The sequence below is a fragment of the Thrips palmi genome, unplaced genomic scaffold (genome assembly GCF_012932325.1).
Source record: "Thrips palmi isolate BJ-2018 unplaced genomic scaffold, TpBJ-2018v1 HiC_scaffold_18, whole genome shotgun sequence".
Lineage (NCBI taxonomy): Eukaryota > Metazoa > Arthropoda > Insecta > Thysanoptera > Thripidae > Thrips > Thrips palmi.
Window position 1 is genome coordinate 891,307 of NW_023144627.1, and position 19,153 is coordinate 910,459.

The 19,153-nt window shown below is 45.0% G+C and overlaps 1 protein-coding gene across 5 annotated transcripts in view; it reads right to left on the minus strand.

Annotated features, from left to right (window-relative positions):
- Window positions 1-563: 563 nt before the first annotated feature.
- The window catches only part of LOC117644454, a 42,856-nt gene continuing 24,266 nt past the window's right edge, over window positions 564-19,153 (minus strand). For all 5 annotated transcript variants that reach the window (XM_034383960.1, XM_034383961.1, XM_034383957.1 and 2 more), the window contains exons 22-39: window positions 17,744-17,909; window positions 16,269-16,384; window positions 15,380-15,553; window positions 11,503-11,638; window positions 10,614-10,826; window positions 10,350-10,411; window positions 10,088-10,136; window positions 9,699-9,830; window positions 9,237-9,358; window positions 7,812-7,967; window positions 5,111-5,264; window positions 4,362-4,585; window positions 4,019-4,172; window positions 3,519-3,622; window positions 2,423-2,575; window positions 1,900-2,035; window positions 1,325-1,378; window positions 564-875 (exon numbers count right to left, since the gene is read on the minus strand). In XM_034383960.1, coding sequence (XP_034239851.1) covers window positions 700-875; window positions 1,325-1,378; window positions 1,900-2,035; window positions 2,423-2,575; window positions 3,519-3,622; window positions 4,019-4,172; window positions 4,362-4,585; window positions 5,111-5,264; window positions 7,812-7,967; window positions 9,237-9,358; window positions 9,699-9,830; window positions 10,088-10,136; window positions 10,350-10,411; window positions 10,614-10,826; window positions 11,503-11,638; window positions 15,380-15,553; window positions 16,269-16,384; window positions 17,744-17,909 — 2,481 coding nt within the window. In that variant the 3' untranslated portion in view covers window positions 564-699. The remainder of the gene's footprint in view (window positions 876-1,324; window positions 1,379-1,899; window positions 2,036-2,422; window positions 2,576-3,518; window positions 3,623-4,018; window positions 4,173-4,361; window positions 4,586-5,110; window positions 5,265-7,811; window positions 7,968-9,236; window positions 9,359-9,698; window positions 9,831-10,087; window positions 10,137-10,349; window positions 10,412-10,613; window positions 10,827-11,502; window positions 11,639-15,379; window positions 15,554-16,268; window positions 16,385-17,743; window positions 17,910-19,153) is intronic.

Consider the following 19,153-nt stretch of genomic DNA (forward strand, 5'->3'; position numbering starts at 1 on the left):
GAAGATCGGCCATTGCTGACCGGATGGCGCCCACTGAAATTTCATTTAGGGGGAGCGACTGATATCCAGCCCCTTACAACCCCCTTTTTTCTCTTCTCTTCTTTTTCCTCTCCTTCTTTCCTTTTCTTCCCATCCTTTCCTTTTTCTTCCCTTTCTCTTTTCCCCTTCCCTCCCCCACCACGGCAACCACCCACCCCAAATCAGGGTCTGCGGCCGCAGACCCTGCAACCACGTGTTGGCGCCACTGATCGGCGCGACCAAAGCAATTTACAGCTATCACATAATTGTTTGCAATTCTATTAAGCTAAAAATTACCAAATCTCAATGATTTTGATAATGTTCATAAAAGATTGTACTTTGACCTGACTGTGAGTTTGCTTTCTTCTCAAGAGGAAAGTTTTTAGGGGAGTGTACAGTACAGTCAGTCTACTGTAAAATCGAACTGTCCCATCAGCACCAAAGGGGTTATGTACAGTCTGTGTGTGGGGTCACCAAGTATGTTAAGCGAAAGGCAGTTCAGCTCCCATTCCACCGTATGATTCTAAAACTTCTCTAGGTTGAGGGAGAAAATTTGTATTTATTGCAAGATATACAAGCGGCTATAAGTGCCTAAATTGAAGAGGACGGCTTTGCTCGCCTCTTTTTATGCGTCAGTCAGCGTGTTTCACTCGGTGGACGATGAGACGGGAGCAGTCGAGGCTACTGCATCGTCGAACTGAGCTTTTCTTGCAGCCAGGCCCTGACGTCGGGCGCGCCAAGGTCCGTGAAGACGAGGGTGTCTTCAGACGCGGGCCGCACGGAAGAAGCCACGACACCACGGAGGAACCATGAGTCACCCTTCCTCACCAAGAAGCCTGAACCAGGCTTCACGTGCACTGCATCAAAGAATCGACGGAACAACGCAAGTTGAATTATTGAAGAGTCGAAACACAAAACAGCAATCCTTCTATAAGTACAAGAACCTTTCCGAAAAGGAAATAGATATTGACAATTATTTCAAAAGGGTCCTGCAGTGACTGTTTTCGATTTTTTTTTTGTCGCAACCCATCTTTTGTTGGTGATAACAACTTATTGTAGGGAATACTTGTATTAGCCTTGACACAAGAACTTAAAATGCTCGAACGCCACTAAGACGGGAACGATAGTACTCCAGCTCTGCTAACTGAACAGAATTGACGGAGAATCATCTTGAAGCGACCTGAAGTTTGCAACCTTCAGAAGAAAACGACAGGGACAACCACATGCAAGGAACCATGTGCACTTTTCAGTTTGCAGAGTGCCCTCCCCTTACGTACTTAACAACCAAAGAAAGATGTGTACTCACGGAAAATCTTGTTACCATGTCTTTTTTTAAGAGTGTGTTCTTGAGCTCGCGTTCCTGCAACGAAAGAAAAAAATAAGGTTAAGCCTAGCCATTGCATCGTTAACTCTTTCTACTGAAGACGTTTTGGAGTAAATGGACTATAACCTAAGCCGGAGCGGACCCGAACGAATGCTTTCCTCGATGAGATTGGAGGACCTCTAATGAAATTTTCACCACGAAACCTCCTTTATTAGGCACCATATTCGAACGACCGTCACACCATTTACATTAGGGTCGGTGTGGGGAAAAACTGGAGAGGAAAAAAAACTGAACACCCCACATTTGACTTAAAATGAAGTATACACAGGCTAAACAACTATCATGACACGAACCGCTGATGCCATGGAACAACTTTTGATGGTTGTTGCCTGTGCATACGGTATCTGAAGTAAAATAAGGGGTGTTCAGTTCTTCCCCTGTCCAGTTCTTCCCCGCACTGACCGAACATTCATTGAAACGACTTTTACTCTAATGATTTCTCTGAAGCTGAAGGAGTTTGAGTGCTAAGCAGCAGTCGACAAGTTTCATACCATTACCTTTTAAGCAAAACATTTCAGACGTCATGTTAGCCGAGTTTGAATACAGCCGCTGGCAGGTTTCGCTGGATTCAGGGGCCCTGGCCACGACAGTGAATTCAGTCGAAGAAAACGGGTCACCGTTCCACGTTTCCATCTGAAAACGTAAAACAAATAATGAATTCAAATGGTACTTATTCTGCAAACTCAACAGTGTGCTCAGCGCACTCTGTTCAGCGAGTACTCACAAGTACACTCCGACAAGAGTGTACTCAGATGAGTACACTCCAACGAGAGAGTGCCTAGATGAGTACACGCTAACGAGAGTGTGCTCAGGTCCTGGGAAATACATGCAGTTGAGTACACGCTCGTGGGAGTATGCTTGTGAGCACACGCCGAAGAAAGTGTACTCGTCAGTACACGCTGAAGAGAGTGTACTCGTGAGTACACGCTAAAGAGAGTGAACTAGTAAGTACACTGTTGCGTTTGCTAAGTATCTTTGGTACATCTTACACGGATTTAAGCTTCACTTAGTCATACTTACCACTCCAAGCTGCCCGTCCGCGAGGCTAGGAGGTGGATTCACGGTGTCCACGCACGCCACCATACTGTCAGGGAATGGCGACTGAAGCTGCAGCAACGCCAGATCCACCATGTCTGAGCTGGAGTCGGGATGGTAGATGTGCACAGCGAGCACCTGGCACCCAACAGGGACAAAAACCACGTATTGTGACAGAGCGTGCAAGTTAAGTTATGATCAAATTTCAAAGGAATCGCATCTGTGCTTGTGATAAAGAATACGTTCCATGCATTCAACGCCACAAGGTTCATTCAGCCGTTTCAGGAAAAAGCGGCATCGTAAGCAGAGTGACAAAAAGTGCCGTCGCAATACGGCGAATAAGAAGTGCATCGGGGACTCTCGATGACACTTCTTCCTGGAAATAGAATTTTTGAGACGCGCAAGCTTAAAACCTAACAAAGTATTTTGACCATATGTACGGTACAAACTATTTTGTTTGTTTTACGAAGATATACACTCTCAGACTCGTATTGACTTTTTTCTCTCTATTATTGACATTTTGTCCTTTGCTTACGTAGTTTTTTAAGCAGCAATAATATGTAGTATTTCCTTTGTAACCATGTACAATATTGTTCACTATAAACACTAAATTGTCATCAATTATTTACTTTTTTTTAAGTCAATTGCGTATTGACTCTTTGTCAATAGCAAATTGACTTTATGTCAATGTAACGAACGGAATCCTACATATATATTGAGGAAATAGTACTTTTTATTGCTGTGTAAAATACTCTTTAACAAAGGACAAAAAGTCAATAACAGTCTGAGAGTGTACACTGAATTTAGCGCTTAGATTATATCTCATTCAGACTCTTGGACCCCTGCTATTTTGATAGGGAAACTGACGATTCGGGCCCGTCCACTCGTTGAAGAGGTCTTGCCAAGACCGATCAAAAGCGTAACAAAAATTTTCAGTCGGTCCTACAGTGCTTTCCAAATTTGGGAACTCTAGCTCAACTCCCTCCTTGTGCACAGACGATGACACATAGACACAAAGGCAAACGCCTAGGCCCTCCCCTTATTTTTTTAACAGAAGGGTGGGTCAAAAATTCATACTCACTTGAAAGCGAAGTCTCCTTCCAGATGGATTAACCCACGCAACGAAGGTACTCGCTGAGTGTGCGGCTTCAGACAGGTTTAATGGTTTCGCGGAAAGTGAGGCTCCTAAATTAACAAAATGAGTAAAACGAAAGGTGAAAACTCGATGTTTTACTTCATTTTGAAGACATGGTGCATGCATGTAATCACTGAAAATGAAAAAGTCGCGATGAGGACTAAAATTTTGGGTGAGGAATTCTATCACCCAAAGTAGGGTGAGGAAATCTCACTCACCTCTCGCAAATTTGGGTGATAATACTATGCAGCCATACACGTAGCTGTTACAACCTTTCTCGCCCAAATTTAGGTGATGAAGTATTCCTCCCCCAAAATTGGGTATTGATCAAGACTTTTTGATTCTCATTGATGCAGAGGCGATGGTGGAGGGTATTTGAAGAGGTCAAAATTCGTGTTAGCTAGATGAAGCAAAGCTGACGAAGTGTGTCGCTGGTAGTTACTTGCCTGTCAAAACGATGTCGTGGCGAACCAGCACCCCAGGGCGCATTCTTACGGTCCCATTGGTGTCTTTTGTATAGACCACCATTGACCAGGGCAAATGGTTAGCTAGCGTGTCGTTTTCCTTTAAAGTGTGCAGGGACAACGTCGTCTTGCCACACTGTAACACAAGTCAAAGGAGCTTTTCAACAAAATCAGCCAAAAGTCATATGCGAATAGAAAAAAAAGACACTATCCTGAAACATCTTTAGTATCACATCACAGATGTGAGATTTGTCACTAGTTTGATCACTATCCGCAGAAATTTTTTTTGTCACGACGTGACATTATTTTATTTGCATAGCCCTACCTGAGAAGGTGCGGAGGGCTCGCTGGGCGGTGCGCCTTGAGGTGCTGCCTCGGGTTTGGTCTCGCCCTCCAGGTTGTCGTGGAGCCAAGTACTGACGCCTTCCTCGGCCACGTCCGTAATGACCCACTGCTTGAACTTGTCGACCACAATGAAGGACAGGATGCCGTGCAGAAACCAAGAGTCGTCCCTCCGCACGAGGAATCCCGCGCCTGCTTTAGCTGGAACTAAAAGGCGACGGAGGGCGGGCTGCACCCGTTACGTTCCACACTCTCAGACCCATACGGACATTTTCCTCTTTTGCTTATGACGTTTTTTGAGCAAACGTAAGATGTATTATTTCCTCTTGAACAATGCACAATTTTGATCGTTTTAAGGATAAATATGTCATAAGATCATGTAGAAATTAAAAAGTACATTGCAAATGACAAAAAGTCAGGTTTAATGGACTAAATATATTATACAATGAACAAAATAGTGCGTAGGTATAAGGAAAATGGTACATACTATTACGTTTGCACAAAAAACTTTTTGGCAAGAGATAAAAGGTCAATATGAGACTGAGAGTGCATTTTGAACGAGACGTCACGGTCTTTTGTGCAAATAAACTTTTTGTTCGATTTGCGTACGAGAAACTGCAAAGACTTGTGCGCGGAAGCCGTTAAAAGAGTATTGAATTTTCATTCGAGGAGGAATCGTGCAAACGTCAACTTCCTTAACAAAACACTCTTGCGAGGTTATCACAGACGTACCTTTCACGGGTCCAGTGCAGTATCTCTCTGGAGTAATGTTAAAATAGGGGAAGGGTAACATTGAGAAAGCGCACCTTTGCAAGCCAACGTCCACGTAAGGCATTGCCAAGACGTCTGATTGGAAATCAAGGACGCTCACGTTCCACGCGTCGATCTGTGAAGGTAAATCGAAACTATTTGATAGGTGGTACACTCCGCAACGTTTAAAAGAATGGTGTCTTTAAGGAAATAATTTGTTGAAAGGGAAGAGCGTCGTCGAAACTGACTGTGAGAATTTCGTACGTTACTCGTGGATAAAAATTTAAAATGTTGATCGGCATTGAATGAAACAGTTACGACTTCCTTAAAATTTCTCTAAACCATTGCGAAAAACACACAGGCCTTAAACATGTTTCGCACCTGGACGGTTCAACATTTGTGCGGACCAATAAACCTTGGACTGTTTTTTTTTTTTCTCGCGAGAACAAGGGACATAAATTACACAAATGTTAAATTGCCCCACGACACGTTAAGTTTCTGCAATTCACGTGAGAATCGCAATCACGTTTTTTTTTTATTTAATCTGAATTGGTCCTAAACTGCAGCATGTAAGGGAGTATGGGGCGATTTGTAACAGATTTCGGAATTCTCTATACAAAATTAAGAACATTCTGCATATCGGTGTCAAACTTGTGGCAGTTGAGCAGTCTGGCCCTCCATCTAGACTGTGCAGCTCCATTGGATCAATCTGGAGTCTGTAATCTTTGAAATCTAAGACGTTTTCCAAACCCTTGCATGCTGTTACGAATCGCCCCAACATGGGGTGAATTGTAACAGCCATGGGGCTTTTCATAACATCCTACACATTAAATGAAACATCGTCGGGAATGTTATCTCCTCCACCAGTTGTTCTTCGGGTGTCCTGCAGACGTCTAAAAATCTACATTACAAGCTGCCGTTGACCGCCTCAGCATTAACTGATTGGCTATGTCAATCCTAACCTCACTTTTTTCAATTTTAGAGGAAAGCGTAGAATAACTCGCTTTAAAATGCATTTCGAGCTGTGTAAATGTATTGGAATAAAACAGATGATTCGAGAAATAATTCAAGCATTTAACAACAAAAACTACTTAAATTCTTGTTTTTATACGGGTCTGTTACGAATCACCCCAAATATCTGTTACGCAAAAAATCCGTCCCTAACTATCAGCGGTGCACTGGAGGCCATACGCGGCCATACGCCGTATGGCCCAGAACATTTTTTCGGCCGTGCGTATGGTCCAGAACATTTTCCCCGCCCATACGCTCATTTTTGGCCAGACGATGGCCACGCTCGACTTCTGGGGCCCAGGCGGGCCTTTGTCGCCTCTGCGCGCGTTTAGAGCTTGACGCCACGGAAGCGGTCAATGCAATGAGGGAGTTCGTTGATGATAATGAATAATTATCTGCTGCACTCGAGCCCTTAAAAGCTCTAATTCAGACCTTCTCAATCAGTTCAGCTGAGTGCGAGCGAGGTTTCAGCGCCAAGAACATAATTTGTACTTCACTACGAAATTCCTTGACTGTTGACTACAACTGGCGCGCGCGCGCGCACACACACACACACACACACACACAGACAGAGCGTATGGTCCAGGACAAAGTTACCAGTGCACCGCTGCTAACTATCACTGGACAAAGTAAAAGCAACTTATGCCACGTGTTTACATTGTAAAGGGGTCACGCTTCAAGGCCCCAACGGTACTTCGATGGTGATTCATACCTGGGGAGCCTCCGACAGAAACTTCCTAGAACTCAAAATAAAAGATTTGCCTGTTTGCCGAAATTTCGGTGTACCCTATATTTCAGACGCCCTCCAAAACTATACCTGAGCACCGATCACATCCGCTTCGATTGTTCAAGGACCCTGTACTTGAAGCGAAAGAGGGGCCATACTCAGATTTTCCTCTGCTCCCTCCACTTAAATTAATAAACGCATTTGTTACGAATCGCCCCTGTTACAAATCGCCCCATACTCCCTTATACACTGAGATTCCAAACGCTATGAATATAGCACATGTTGTACAATGCAGTGATATATCGCACCATGCGTGCAGCCACAGCCAAATTGCACCTTAAGTGCAACGCTTCCCGAAATAGCCCTATGTTCATCCATGGGAACGGGAAGGCATTGCACTTCATGTGCAATGCAAAAGCAAAGCACCAATAGACGCTATATTCATTGTGTTTGGGTTCTCAGTGTACCATGCTATATTGAAATGGTTTCCGAAACGTCGTCGAAGTCGTAACGGCTGCCTCAAACTCCACTAAAGTATCTTCAAATTGTATTTGAAAGACAACTTTAGGAGGAAACGAAAGATCAACTTTCAGTCGAAAATTAAACATTGTTACGAAAATCAAATTGTCGTGCGACTGAGCTTCGAGCCTCATCCGCAACATCGTTCCGGTGTAAAAGACTCATGTTTTCTTGTTCTTCCAACCCAACACTGCAAACCTAACTGTCTACTAAGTACACACTTACAAACGCATGCTTGGCCAAGTACACACTAACAAATGCATGCTTGCAAGTACACACTTGCAAACGCATGCTTGACGCCGTTTAACTCCATGCGTCAAGCATGCGTTTGTAAGTGTGTACTTGCAGGCATGCATTTGTAAGTGTGTACTTAGTAGACAGTTAGGTTTGTAGTGAAGGCATCTTTGCAATGCCAAATCAACGCACCACTCCCAGTTGGTAGCGCTTTAGTTTGGGTAGGTGGCGGCTCCAGCAGGCCGGGCTGTTCGGAAGTGGAGTCTTGAGGCGAAGCAGCGCTACGTCGAAAGTGCGCGATGTCTGGTACGTCCCGCGGTCTCTTTCGCGGGCTTGGACTGACAGCACCTGCAAACACATAGCAGTTTGACATTCAGCTTTTGAGGAGTTGCCCCGGCCCAGCCATTTCAAACACATATTTCGCGCGCGGAGTGTGGCCCGCTCGTACACTGAGAATCCAAACGCTACGAGTTTAGCGTCCGTCAATTGGTGCAATGCAAAAGCATCGCACACGAAGTGCAATGCCTGGGTGATTCCGTGCGTAGGGGGTCATTTCAGGTCACCGGGGCCTTGCGCCTGAACTGAGGTTGATTTGGAAGCTTGGGCAATTCAAATTTGTTTTACTAATCGAAGACCATGTCCTCATGTGGATAAGTCAATGTAACTTTTGTTTTTCTAGGTTTCGTAAGCTGCTAAAGTGTCGTTTTGTAAGTTCCGTCATGGTCACCAACAACTATAAGACAACATTGCCATGCTGTAGTATATGACTCAGCCACATCAAAAGAAAACTGGCTATTTCACTCTCTTCCCTGACTTATTCTTCGCAAAATTACGGAAGGTGACCCTTGTAACATCACTTGTTGAACCCGAAACAGCCTATGGGAAAATGTCCACCGTGTGACCATGTGACCTATGCTGCTTTCACAACTGACGGTCTACTGGGGTTCCTTTTCGTTTTAGAACCTCGCGAGCACTTGGGATCGAAAGAACATAAAAAACGCTTCCAGAAGCCCGTGCCCGCAGGACCTGGGGCGGTCAAACGACGCTTCCAGGCCGTCAGAATTGTTCAAAACGGTAAGGGTGTAAAAATAGATGTAAATTCCGTTTCGGGCCGTAGCTCCTCCATCTGAAGGAGAAAGTTCCCACAACCTTCGCTGAAAAACGCTATTTTGGATGCTCAAAATGACACAGTCAACAGTTTTTACCCATCTTGTAACCCAGCGGGTCAGGAGACTGAACACTTCGCTTTGTAAATTCCGTAATCTGTAAATTCCGTCATTATTTCTGTAAATTCCGCCGTATTTCATAGGGGGTGAAATTAAAAGTCAACTTGTAGCTCTGCCACGCTCAGAGAGGTACTGTGGGGTACTATGTATGACACCTACACCAAATTTAGCCCCTAAAGTTGAACTTTAAAAAAGAACATTTGGTACATCCAAAATGACCCTCTACGCACGGAATCACCCGCCTCCCCATTCCCATGCATTAGCATAGGGCACTTTCGGGATGCATCGCACGTAAGGTGCAATATGGCTATCGCATTGCACGAATGGTGCGATATCTCAGCTGCATTACACCATACTCATAGCGTTTGGAATCTCAGTGTAGTGAACTTACTTGGGAGCTTTGTCGCCTGCCCGTGTGGCTCACCCACATGACCCGAACTTCAGAGGGGTCTACAGTGCGGACGATGCCGGATTCATTCCAGCTCGATCTTGGGACGACCAGCATGTTGGCATCTGTGGGAACACAGAGGAGCTCGGGTGCCATGCTAAAACATGCACTCTAAAAGTCTAAAATGAAATTTGAGCTTGTTGCAGTGAATTCGGAGTATGAGCATAATACGATGCAATATTTCTTCCTGATAAGAATTTTTTTCTGTATGTTCATTAAAATATACAAAGAGAAACATTCGTAATACGAAGAAAAACGACCTTTGCTGGCGCCAGTTGATTCGTATGGAAAATTTCTTCGTAAGTAAGACATTTAAAGTGTAGCCAATGCTTCCTCATGGGGACGAATGTGACGTCGCTTTCCCAGACTACCTGTGCATTATGACCGAAGGCACGCAGGACTCACCGGTCAGGACGACGTTTTCGCGTACCAGCACACCCGAAGTGAACGTCTCGAAGTTATTGCCAATGTAAATGGCCACGCTCCAGGGCAGAGGGCCTGTCAGCGTGATCGGAGGTTCACTCATGTCTATAAGGCCTGTGAATAAATACATCATCGCAGTCAGATTATTTCACAGTTCTCATGAGATAAGGAAATTGTGCCAGAACACATTTAGGATTCAGACTTCGCCATCCTACGTATTTTATCAACCCACAATCCAAACGAGGTGCGGTGAAATGACGCGCAATTCTTGTTACACTAATGTGATTGCAGCACTAAATTTGATTGCAGCCTTGCCATGGCCTGGGGGGGGGGGGGGGGCTACAGCTAAAGCAGGAAAAGAGGACACTTACCAAATTGGTTGAAGGCCAACGAGTATAAAGGCAAGGAAGTCTGGCCACACTGTAAGACAAATCGATGCAATTTTTCAAACACCCATCCAAAATGGTTCAGAAAGCACTTATTTGCATTGATACGTTTCAGTCTTCTGGTATGACCCTTATCAATTACCAGAGAGATAAGAGTCAAGAGGACCAAAAAGGTAGATCAAAGAAATATCTTCACTGAGTATTTGACCTGCATGAGTCAATCGTCAGTGAAAGATTAATGGCTTACCTTTGCGGACGGTGTTCCTGCAGGGGCAGCAAAAGGTTGCGGCTTTGGTACGGGCAAAGAAACTAAAAAAAAAGACAGAAAATCCACGCTCAGTTTAAAAGCGTCGGTTCAGATAGTCTGCCATCTCTAAGAAAATCTCTAAAATTCCGTAAAAAAAACAAGAAACCTTCACGCTTACGATGCGGATTCTTTGCAATCAAACAGCGCTAAATTGGGAGGGTTCAGGAGGGGCAGTTCAATTCAACGTCAGTCTAAATAGCTTACGGGAGGTACCGTCGGCAGAACGCAATTGCATTTTCTCATGGATCCAGCTTTTGATGACGGGCAGGTCCAAAAAGTAGAAGATTGGCGTTGGGCCACCTTTGAAGGTGGTGTTCCAGTCTGTGCCGTGGATTCCGCGGACGAACCACGCGCCTTTCTCGCCCTGCGACAAGATGGAGAAGCCGGCTCCAATCGGCAGTGGCCTCAACAGATCACCTGTAAACATGCGTGTGGAAGGTGAAGCGATGTCCGGGCTTCACGTCTGCGACGCGAAACAGGATGGGTGACATAGATGCAAAATAAACACGGCAAACCTAACTGTCTACTCTGCAAACTCAAGAGTGTGCTCAGCACACTCTGTTCAGCGTGTACTCAGCACACTCTGTTCAGCGTGTACTCATGAGTACACTCCAACGAGAGTGTGCTTAGATGAGTACACTCTAACGAGAGTGTGCTTATGAGTACACTCTAACGAGAGTGTGCTTATGAGTACACTCTAACGAGAGTGTGCTTATGAGTACACTCTAACGAGAGTGCGCTCAGATCCTGGAAATATATGCAGTTGTGTACACGCTCGTGGGAGTGCGCTTGTGAGCATACGCTGAAGGAAGTGTACTCGTCAGTACACGCTAAAGAGAGTGTGCTGAGTACACTGTTGAGTTTGAAGAGTAAAGACACTCGCAAATGCACAACTTGCAGGTACACAACACATGGCTAGGCTATGGATACACAACTGCATACTTGGCTCCATGTACGCTTGCCAAGTATGGACTTTAAGTATGGACTTGGTACACAGTTGAATTTGTGGTGTATAAGCAATCGACTATAGCGCAGCGCAAGACGTAGCATCGTCATTTTCACCTCACATGACGAAACACTTTATGCATCCTACCTGTTTTCGTCTCAGCGCAAAACTCGGCATTGGACAAGTCCAGACGATTTAATGTGATGTTGCATTGACCTAGTTGTCGGTACCAAGCCGGCAGTAGCGTGCGTTGACTTGAATAGGTGTCTTCCCAAACTTCTATCTGAAACCAAAGTAAATACGTCTGGGGCGTATGGACAAATTCTGGGGACAATATTGCAACTAAAGTGGAAACGTCTTGAAGCATTACCAAATGTACACATATTTGTCCATGACTTTTACGCAATATTATGTTTAGCTGTTCACAAATTTGTCCATGGGCAGTACACATATCACATTGCCTCCAGACCCTGGATACAAAATAAGACTATGGCTTTTGTGCATATTTGTTTCATTTTCTACATAATTTTTTATGGACTCTTGTAAACCTTGTTGAGGACTTAATTGTCCACATCTGTGAACTATTTAGCGCTTAAATTGCAAAGAACAATGCTTCCAAAAATCTGTGGACAAATTTGTTTATGGTTTGAGGTCATTTTTGTCGCTATTTGGTAACGTATAAAAACGTTTCAGCCATGGGCAAAAAACCATTCGGCAACTGGTAACAAAAATCATCCATACACTCTAAATATGGGGTGCCCAGATACTGGGCGCCTTTGTCGCCCGCCCCACTTTTTACGGTGCCAAATGTCGCCCCGTCTCGGGCCGGACAAACCATACCCATGGCTCAGCAGCGGCTGGGTGATTCCGTGCGTAGGGGGTCATTTCAGGTCACCGGGGTCTTGCGCCTGAACTAAGGTTGATTTGGTAGCTTGGGCAATTCCAATTTGTTTTACTGAACGAGGACCATGTCCTCATGTGGATAAGTCAATCTAACTTTTGTTTTTCTAGGTTTTGTAAGCTGCTAAAGTGTCGTTTTGTAAGTTCCGTCATGGTCACCAACACCTATAAGACAACATTGCCATGCTGTAGTATATGACTCAACCACATCAAAAGAAAACTGGCCATTTCTCTCTCTTCCGTGACTTATTCTTCACAAAATTACGGAAGGTGACCTTTGTATCATCACTTGTTGAACCCGAAACAGCCTATGGGAAAATGTCCACCGTGTGACCATGTGACCTATGCTGCTTTCACAAATGACGGTCTACAGGGGTTCCTTTTCGTTTTAGAACCTCGCGACCACTTGCGATCGAAAGAACATCGAAAATGCTTCCAGAAACCCGTGCCCGCGGGACCTGGGGCGGTCAAACGACGCTTCCAGGCCGTCAGAATTGTTCAAAACGGCAAGGGTGTAAAAATAGATGTAAATTCCGTTTCGGGCCGTAGCTCCTCCATCTGAGGGAGAAAGTTCCCACAACCTTCGCTGAAAAACGCTATTTTGGATGCTCAAAATGACACCGTCAACAGTTTTTACCTATCTTGTAACCCAGCAGGTCAGGAGGCTAAACGCTTCGCTTTGTAAATTCCGTAATCTGTAAATTCCGTCATAATTTCTGTAAATTCCGCCGTATTTCATAGGGGGTGAAATTAAAAGTCAACTTGTAGCGTTGCCACGCTCAGAGGGGTACTGTGGGGTACTATGTATGCCATCTACACCAAATTTAGCCCCTAAAGTTGAACTTTTTAAAAAAATTTTGCTGCATCCAAAATGACCCTCTACGCACGGAATCACCCGGCTACGGTGCCAACACTCTACAAAAAATGCCCTGTCAACGCCGTTAATTTATTACCAATGTTTGCTGTAATAAAATTCACGGCGTTTGCTGTGAACTAGTTCACGGCGTTCACTGTGATCTCGGTTACAGTGTTCACTGTGATCTCGCCACAGTAAACGCCGTGAATTGGAGCCTGATTTGCAGCACTTCGGTGCTCAGCGGCTTCAAACTCACAGTGTTTACTGTGAACCAGATCACAGTGAACACCGTGAACAAGATCACAGTGAATCGCGTGAGCAGATCACAGTAAACGCTGTGAATTAACCTACAGTGAAAACTGGTAATAAATAAACGGCGTTGACAGGACATTTTTGGTAGAGTGAAAGGTGCCCAGATAGTCGCCCAGGAACTAGACACCTGTGCATGCTCTACCATGGGAGAGGCCGGTTACTGTACGGTTTGTCCACCCCGAGACTGGTCGACAAAGGTGCCCAGAAACTGGACGACATTTGGCGCCCTATAAAGTGGGGCGGGCGGGCGCTCAATTTCTGGGCACTCCATATTTAGAGTGTAGCTATAGGGTAATCCAGTGAATCTTGAAACGGATGAAAAAGAACAAAAGTTAGCCCTAAAAACAGCATCTGCGCTGCGCATGCGCAGACGTTCCTTCACCACCCGGTGCGCATGCTCAGAAGCTGTTTTTAGGGCTAACATTTTTCTCTTGCTTCCGTTTCAAGATTCATTGGAGTAGCCTATTTGATGTGTGAGGGGGTGGAAACGGGGCTGATTTGGCGGGCCTTGGCTGCGGCGATGCGTGCTGCACGGCCGGTTTCTCCGTTTTTACTGCTTTACCGCGTTAGTTGATAAACCACTTTCCAGCTGAAGTAGTCGTCTTCCCGACAAAACCTCAACGCGTACTTAAAGAGTAAGGTTGAAGGATCAGCAAATAAGCACCTTGGGCCGAATTGGTACTTACAAATTGAGATATTCGCATTTTTGCAATTTGTTTACACTTTTTTCGGCGTTTTGAGTCGCTCTCACTCAGCCGAATTCTCACTGGGCCGAATCCCCACTGGGCCGAAATGCCACTGGGCCGAATTGTCACAGAGCCGAATATGATCATGCTTGTGCTCTAGCCACGTGTCACTCGGCCGAAATCCCACAGAACCGAATTCTCACTTGGCCGAATGTGCAGACCATCTTCAAATGTGAGCGTTTCGTGTCACTCCGCCGAATGCTCACGGAGCCGAAATCCCACTTGGCCGAAAGCAAGCGAAAAAAAATGTCGATCCCATTCAGCCGAAATCCCACTCAGCCGAATGCTGCAGATGGAGAGCCGATGAGTAGCACTAGTTCAAAGGCTCACTCGTATGGTTGTCTAACAGAGCCGAAAGTTACACAGCTGGCGTTGAGCAGTACCTAAAACTAATGGGTTGCCACCCATCCTAACCTAACCTAACGGGCTCGCGGTAGATCTTACGCTACTCGCGACAGATCTTACTCTACTCGCGACAGATCTTACGCTACTCGCGACAGATCTTAGGCTGCTCGCGACAGATCTTAGGCTACTCGCGACAGATCTTACGCTACCGTGCGAGTTCTTACGCTACCCGCGACAGATCTGACGTTATTCGCAGAAGGGTTTCGGCTGAATGTGAATTCGGCCCAGTGAGACACAATGCACGAACATCACCAAGCTTATAATTTCGGCCCTGTGGGAATTCGGCTGAGTGAGAATTCGGCTCAATGAGATCGCAGTCTTCTTTTACTCGTTTTCGGCGCAGTGGCATTTCGACGAAGTGAGATTTCGGCTCAGTGGAACAGTAAATGAATTAGTATTGTCGTGTCGGAGTTTCGGCTCAGTGGCATTTCGGCTTAGTGACATTTCGGCTCTGTGGGCATTCGGCTACTTGAGATTTCGGCTGAGTGAGGTTCTCCCGGCGTTTTCAGGCCGGAATCGCCGCGCCCGAACGCGGACGAGCCAATTAAAACAAGTTACAAACATGTCCATGACTCGTCCTGTGGGTATCAAATCTTCAATACGGGCTTATTTTCCCGAAGAGACAACATTACTTTAGAAGTACACGTACAGGATTTGTGCATAAGATGTCTACTTAAGCTAGAAAGTGGGTTTCTAGGAACCACGAAAAAACAACAAACAACGGCCGTGCACGCATCGCCGCAGCCATGGCCCGCCAAATCAAACCCGTTTCCACACCCTGGATGTGCGCGTATTGGACTCTCACCAGCCCCTCAGACATGGCATTGTAGTGTGCCGTGATGGGGCCAGGCGTCGGCACGCACGCGGGCATGAGCGTGACGGCGGCGCTGAGCTCGAGCAGGGCCAAGTCGAAGTGCAGGTGGGGGTTCAGCTCGTGCCAGGAGGCCTCCAGACGCTCCCGGAGGTGGATGCGTTGCACCTGTGGCGGCATTGTTGACATTTTTAAGGACGTGGTAGAACGACATAAAAAGTGAACTTAAATTCATGAAACTCTCACAGAGAAAACCTTACAAACTATTTTGGGCCTTACAAAGAAAAGTAGTTTGTATAACAAGGTATTTTGAGCATACGTAAGCTTACAAAGAAAATACTTCGTAATTTACGAACTATTTCTTCGTATAACTAAGTAATTTAGTTTGTTATATGTATGCTCAAAATACTTCGTAAGGTTTTAAGAGTGCTCAGAGGCTACGCTACGCATCCAACCCTAGTTAATCTAATTCCGAAGAGAAGAGGGTGAGTCATTGTCGAAAATATTAATCAATCGTTTGGTTAAAAAAATTACCTGACTAGAAAATGTCTGCACAAAAAGGTAATCCTAGACCTAACACCTAGACCTAAGACACCCAAGACACTTGAACGCGAACGACGGCTTTTAGTGGCAAAAATTGAATTGAAACAAGAGAGTGCGTCGTGTTGCATTTTCCATTTCGATAACGTTGGGTCTTCCCTTTGAAATGCTACTGAACACGCGCTTGCGTATGTTATAATCGGCAATCCAAGGTAAACCGAGCGATGGAAAACCAAGCATGGTTCCCTGAGCAAAACAATCTATCTCCATGAAATTACAGAAATATCGTAAAGGTTCTAGAAAGTTGCTGATGGAACCATTGCATTGATGTTGCTTGCTTCACCTCTACGGAGAAGGGTCCTCTGCCGTCGGCCGTCAGGTACTTGACGATGACATCACTGGCAGGGATAGCATTGCTTGAGGACTCGTTAGTTGAACGCACAAACAGATCCAGCGCACCTGTAAATTTAAATTCGGTACGTCAGCTCCTTTTAGAGGCAGTAAATAAGTCGTTATGTCCAAAACTTATTTTGAAGAGTTTTAGGTACAAGTTAGACCGCAAACCAAGGGGCAACTCTTTATCGCATCTCGTTGGGCTGCGAGCTCTCAAAGATAAGATTTCAGATTAGAAAAAAGTCTTTGTAAACCGCTTCATAAAAGAAGTTTCCTAAAAGTAAGATGATTTTTTTAAGCGGTCTTGCTACCGCTTCTAGCTCTGCATCCGATCCCACTCATCCCATCTCATCCCATCCATCCATCTATTCAGCGCGCTCGGAGGGGACTGCATGGTCGTGTTGGTTCCGTCGTCCGTCGTCGTCCTGCGCCGCCGCGCCGCCGCGCCAGTCCCCACTCTTCACAGCCACCCCCTCCCTCCTTGCCCCCTCTCTGCCCGGCCTCGCCTTAGAGATGTGCGAATCAGGTTTTTTCCCCTCGAATCGAATCGAATCATGAAAAAAAATCCCCGAATCGAATCGAATCGAATCTGCATCTTTTTTCTCGAATCGAATCGAATCGAATTTTTGTCCCTGTTTTTCGAATCGAATCCGAATCTCAAGCAAAAATTTCATGATTTCGTTACGTTGTTGTTGGAGCAATACAGGAAGTGCGTTGTTCAATATCAGTAGTGCAAAACAAATATTAGTGGAACAAAAAATAATTATATTTTATTACAATGTAATATCACATAAAAATATTAGTATTTGGTAATTTCAGTCTAGAAGCTAGCTGGCGGGTGTGCAGCGCGCGATTCAAACGGGAGAGGAAAGGGACAAGATTCGAAGGCGAATTACCCTCGATTCGAATTTTTCGAATAGTTCGGATTTTAAGCAATTTTCCCGGGAGCGAATCGAATCGAATCAGAGCTGATTCGATTCGATTCGATTCGATTCCGAACCTTTCGCACATCTCTACCTCGCCTGCCGGGCCACGGCAAGACCGCTTTGCTAAACTTGCCTTGGCGGAACTTTTTAACAGTGTCCGTTCCAGATTCCAAGGGAATCCCTTGGTTTTGTCAATTTCCAAGGGAGTGCCTTGAAATCAGCACTTAATTTCAAGGGAGTCCCTTGGTTTCGTTTCAGCTCCCTTGGATTATCAGAAAATCTCCTAGAGTTCCAAGGGGACGTTTTTACCGTGGGAAGTCCTCGGACGGACGCACAGCATGCATCGTACTTATGGCCGTCCCTCCGGTATTTATTTTACAATAAATACACGGAACGGGTCAAAGAAGTGTAAGGGCAACGTTTTAAAAAGGCATATTGCAGATGTCAGCTTTCATACAGCCAACATTTCCTCTACGAGCTCGAGGTGGAACACACTCACTGGTAAGGACCATGGATGTCCGAACTAGAACGCCCGCTCGGACGTCCCACAGGGGAGCTCCACGATTCACGTGGACTTGGACGTTCCACTCCATGCGGTTCCTAGACGTCTTGAAGATGAAATCGTTGTCGTCCTGCAGCTCGTCCTTCGAGTTGAAAAAGCCGCACTGCCGACACACGAAAACAGTGACGACACTGGGAACCAGAGGAATGGCGTTGACGTTCGCTTCAACAACTTCCTACGATCGACTCGGGGCGAAATCACCTTGAATCGAACCAAGACGCAGTTCATGTCCAACCAAACGTGACACTGTTCTGACGTCGCACCCATGGATTCCAAGTGAAGTCCACAATTTCCAGTAATGCCATGTAATGTCACTAGAGAGATCACTGAGAATGGAAAAGTCCACTCTTTCATTCTTAGTGATTCTAAAGGAATCCAGCGTCGAGTAATACGTTATCCGCGCTTTCTAAAGTGTTTTGAAAAGCCGCGTTAGCAAATTTCTTTTAAAATTTGACCCAGGAAGCGCAAGAAAGGATTAATTCGACTTATCTCCAAATTGAGTTTGTATCTTTATATTGTGCTTCAGGATGGTTTGCATCATTACAACGAATTATTTGACCCAATCCTAACAGTTTAGGAGAAAATCCAAATGAAAAACATGACGCAGGGTCTACATTTCACTGGAATATGGAGATATTTCAATCAAAGTCCACATGACTCCGTTATGCCTAAGATAGTAAAAGGAGATAACTCTACTTGTATCTTTATGAATCGAATGTGGAAAGAATGAACTCAACTCCCTCTTTATTTTAGAAAACAGGTTGAGGTAACTCAAAAACTGTACCACAGTAATACGCAGACTTCAGCTCCACTTGAATTGTCTCCGAGTCCACCCCGTTTGGTAGAACTTACAAGGGAACCTATGCAGGGGGTACACTCAGATTTCGACCAAACTTTTTTTTTTCGTAAGAATAACATATAAGATTGAGAATGCACCTCAAAGTTGGTGCCAAGATATATATCTACACCCTTTACCAATTTTTTAATACCTAAAAAAGGGGTAAAATAAGCCTTTTTGCATTGTATGGGTCATTTTCGGACATCGAATCAGAAAATTTGAAGTCGAGTTTTTTGTCATTTCCTTCAAAGTTTGGTCCCCTTGTGAAGAAAATGAGAGAAATTTTTGGTCTGTTTCATATATTATCATATTTTGCACAAATTTGGTGCGACTGCCCATTTACGACCGAAAATCTGCTCGTTGCATGTAAAATCATGGGCCATTTTACCCCTTTTTTCGGTATAAAAAAGTCAGGAGGGGTGTGGATATGTATTCTGGCACCAACTTTGGGGTGCATTCTTAATCTTATATGTTATTCTTACGAAAAAAAAAGTTTGGTCGAAATCTGA